Consider the following 4,149-nt stretch of genomic DNA (forward strand, 5'->3'; position numbering starts at 1 on the left):
TTTGCAGTAGAAATTACAGTCAACGCAATAAGGCACATAGAAGAAACAAAAGCCATTTAGCTTGGAAAGGAAGAAGTGAACTTATATTTATTAACAGAGGGCATAATTGTGTGAAGAGAAAATGACCGGGAATCTACAAAGAAAGCTACTCGTATACATTGGTTTAAGAAGTTAAATGTAGGGATGCCTAGGTGGCTCAGCTTTTGAGCGTCTACCTTGGGCCCAGGGTGTGATCCCGGGTCCAGGGATGGAGTTCCACATCAGGCTCCCTGAGAAGAGCCTGCTTCTCTCTCTGCCTATGTCTCTGCCTCTCTCTGTGTGTCTCTCACGAACAAATAAATAAAATCTTAAAAAAAGAAAGTGAATTGTACACCTAACGTGTGATCCAGCCATTGTACTCTCAGAAATCGATCCAAGACACATGAGAGCATATGTCTAAAACATCTTGTACACAAATATTCACAGCAGCTTTATTTGTAAGAGCCCCACTAGCACGAATCCATATAGTCATCAACAGGTGAATAGACCAACTGTTTTATAGGCACAGGATGGGTTCTACACAACAACATAAGGAAACAAAGTCTTGATAATTATGACTATGAAAGAATCTCAAAATAATTATTCTGAGGAGAAGCCATGCAAAAGAGTACATATGATTCCATTTACACAAAAATACAAACTATGCAAACTAATTCATGACAAAGATTTCCCTGGAAAATGGCTGTACTGAGGGTTGAGAGAAGGATCACAAAGCAATAGGAAGAAACTTTTGGAGTGATGCATCTGTTCATTATCTCGATTGTGATGATGACTTCACAAATACATGCATACAACAAATCTTATAGAATGTTTCATTTGGTGCCACTTATTGTGATGTAAATTATGTATTGATAAATCCATTCAATATCCAAATTTTATATGCAGCATTTGCCCTCACTGTGGTACAAGTCCTCTAGAGTGACACGAAATGCAAAATATTTCTCCTGTAGACTTTCATTGGCCTGAAATTGTGTTATTTTATTAAAGTTATACATAATGACTTTTTGCATCTATTTGCTATCCAATTATTTTTCAATCAACATCATCTGAACCTATTTGCGTTGTTCCTGCTTATCTGAATAGAAGTTTGTAGGGGCTTGCAAAAAAATTCCTTCCTAGCATAGATTTGAAGCAGGTTTCTGACAAATAATTTGGAAGGTGGAGGGGAAGTGAAGAGACACGTTACCTAACACAGGATCCAAGCCTGAATTTCTTACTTCTCTCTGCATCTGGGAAAGCGTTACACCAAGTTGGCTCTGAACTCATAAAGTTCTGAATGTGTGGGGAATCACCTCCAAGAAACAGCTGCGTTAAGCTGCCTATTGTGTCCAGAGATCAATGTTTACAGGGCTTTATAAAAATGGGTCCCTCTCCAGAACTTTCTCCTGATAATCCTGATTTCTTCCCTGTGCGGAAAATTATTTGATTAACATTTGGCAACACAACGTGACAGACGGATGGTGTAATGGAAAGCATCTTTGAGGCTAAACTGTTAAGAGGATAAGATTAGTATTTGTTGTCTGATTCACAATCACTTGTCACCATATGTTGGAATCAACAAAACAGTCAGAACAGAAGATAAGAATCACAGGTCATTCTACAGGGATTTGACAACTTCATGTATGATCTTTCTTCTACCTAGAGTTCCTACTTTTCACTCTTTAATGATTCTGAAACTCAGGAATATTGACTATTAAAATGGTTGACTACAAATAGTGTGACTTCTTCTGAAAGCTTTTGTTAAAAAAACAGTATTTCGCGGAACACCTGGCTGTCTCAGCAGTTGAGCCTTTGGCTCAGGTCGTGATCCCTGGGTACTGGGATCGAGTTCTACATCAGGCTCCCCATGGGGAGCCTGCTGCTCCCTCTGCCTCTATCTCTGCCTCTCTCTCTGTGTGTGTCTCTCATGAATAAATAAATAAAATCTTAAAAAAAACAGTATTTCTTGTAACCGTTACTAGTTTAGGAACAAGTAAATATGGTATCTCAATTAAAGGGAATTTGTTCATTATTTTATTAATTTAAGAAATATTTAGTGAGTACTTAAAACGTGACAGTCGCAGTTCTAAATATTGGGGTGCAGTGCCAAAAACCACAGACTCACTCAGCAATGACTTGTCTTCTTTATACTTATTCTGTATTCAACCCCAACCCCTTTTCTGGCAGTCAGGGGGTTATAGGCTGGCCCACAATGGATACATGAGGATATTATAAGGTACTGTAGTAAAATGCTCTATCAGATTGCTACCCTGTCAGAGATAAAAATGCCCTGGGATGCTTTGTTAAAGAATTCCATTTCCGGGGGTGTCTGAAGAGGAAAATAGACCTGAGAGTTTGGATTCTTGTTCTTCAGAGTTCCAACTGCCACCTGAAGCCTGCCATGTGCCTCATGGAGTCTGGGATGAAACAGGTTGCTGAGTTTGGGAGACCTGTGGGCAACACACACAAATTTCAGTCCCTGTCCACTAGGGGATGCAGCTTCCTATCACAATCACATTTCCTGTGTGAACTGAGGGCTTTCACTAAGCATTTCTTTGTCACTCTATGTTTCTTCACGTTGAAGAATGAAGAACATTATTTAGGTGACACTCCAGAGATGAAGTGTTCTTCAGGCATCGTGATTGTCTTACTCTTCATGCTAGGTAAGGAAAATACCTCAAAAATTTACATTTTTTATTCCCCATTGTGTCAGCAAAACTTTTAACTATGATTTTTCCAAGAGCGTTATGCCTGCTCAAGGTGACACAGGTCTCTTTTTCCCCAGGACAAACCCATGGAGACTCAGTGAAACAGATGGAAGGCCAAGTGACCCTCTCAGAAGAGGCTTCTTTGACTATAAACTGTACTTTCTCAACATCAACGACACCCACTCTCTTCTGGTATGTCCAGTATCTGGGAGAAGGTCCACAGCTCCTCCTGAAAGCATTAAGAGACAAGGAAAAGGGAATCAACAAAGGATTTGAAGCAACCTTGGACAGTTCATCCAAATCCTTCCACTTGAAGAAAGGCCCAGTGCAAATGTCAGACTCAGCTGTGTACTACTGTGCCCTGGGTGACACAGTGATGGGGACTGCAGGGGGAGCTGAGCACAAACTCAGAGTAGAGCAGGGGCCTGGATGCTGAGCCTCTCTGACTGATCCAGTCTGGTTCCAGCGCAGTCGGTGGTTGTTTGTCTCTCGGCGTCTGGTTCATGCAAAGTCATACAAATGGATGGAACATAGGACCCAAGATAATATAATACTCCCCACCTGGCTATCCATTAGTGACTTAGACAACAGTTTGGTGCCATTCGTTCCTCAGCCAGGGTGTAAGTAATTTCAAGGTAAAACCACATAACAATGAAGTGGTCTCTTGCTCATCCTTGCAGGGAAAGTCCAGCCCCACAAGTTGTTCAGCCACTCTGGTGGGTTGACACTTTTAGAGGAACTCAGTGTGCCTGAGAATGTGGTTTCTGCCCAGTGTGTCTATGACAGAGTATGTACGACGGCAGGAGGGATGGGAGAGCTTCAGCCCCCAAACCAGGTTTTAGGAGAGAAAGAAGGGAAGGGAAGAAAGGAGGGAAAGCAGTGTATCTGAGCAAGGAAAGAGCGGCCAGGGACCTCTGCCCTGCTTTCTTCTCTAATAAATCAGGTGGTAGACATGGGCTGGTATTCAAAATGAAGGTATGGGGACAGACACATAATGAAGTGGCTCATATGTAAATCACAAATTGTGCCCCTCCTTTCATCTTGGTGAGTACATAAATCATTAACCTACCTACAAGAAGGCCTTGAGGCCTTGAGATGGTCTTGCAGTACCAAGGGAAGATGGAGTGTACATATTCCTCTCTGTACCCCTCTGAAGCCCTGTTAAATAGATGATAAGTAATTGTAAAGGGTATAAACTGACAAAGAGAACTGAAAAAGATGACAAACGACAGTGATATTAGAAAAATTTTAGAGGTTGAGCTGTATGTATATGGTGCAATCAATGCAAACCTGCTGAGTAGACCAAATAAAGAAGTAACCAAGGAGCACATAGTAGAGAAGCACCTCAGTGTGTGCTGTACCCTCTGGAGAGGGTAAGGAAAAAGTGGCACCAATTACATTTTAATATTATGGTAGATAGTGT

The 4,149-nt window shown here is 41.3% G+C and overlaps 1 gene segment (V, D, J or C); it reads left to right on the forward strand.

Moving 5' to 3' along the window:
* The first annotated feature begins 2,602 nt into the window (after positions 1 to 2,602).
* On the forward strand, positions 2,603 to 3,162 carry LOC129508864 (T cell receptor alpha variable 9-2-like). The segment is given in 2 exon segments: positions 2,603 to 2,681; positions 2,804 to 3,162. Coding segments are annotated over 2 exon segments (405 nt in total).
* Positions 3,163 to 4,149: the final 987 nt, after the last annotated feature.

This window comes from Nyctereutes procyonoides, unplaced genomic scaffold (assembly GCF_905146905.1).
Source record: "Nyctereutes procyonoides isolate TBG_1078 unplaced genomic scaffold, NYPRO_anot_genome, whole genome shotgun sequence".
Classification (NCBI taxonomy): Eukaryota; Metazoa; Chordata; class Mammalia; order Carnivora; family Canidae; genus Nyctereutes; species Nyctereutes procyonoides.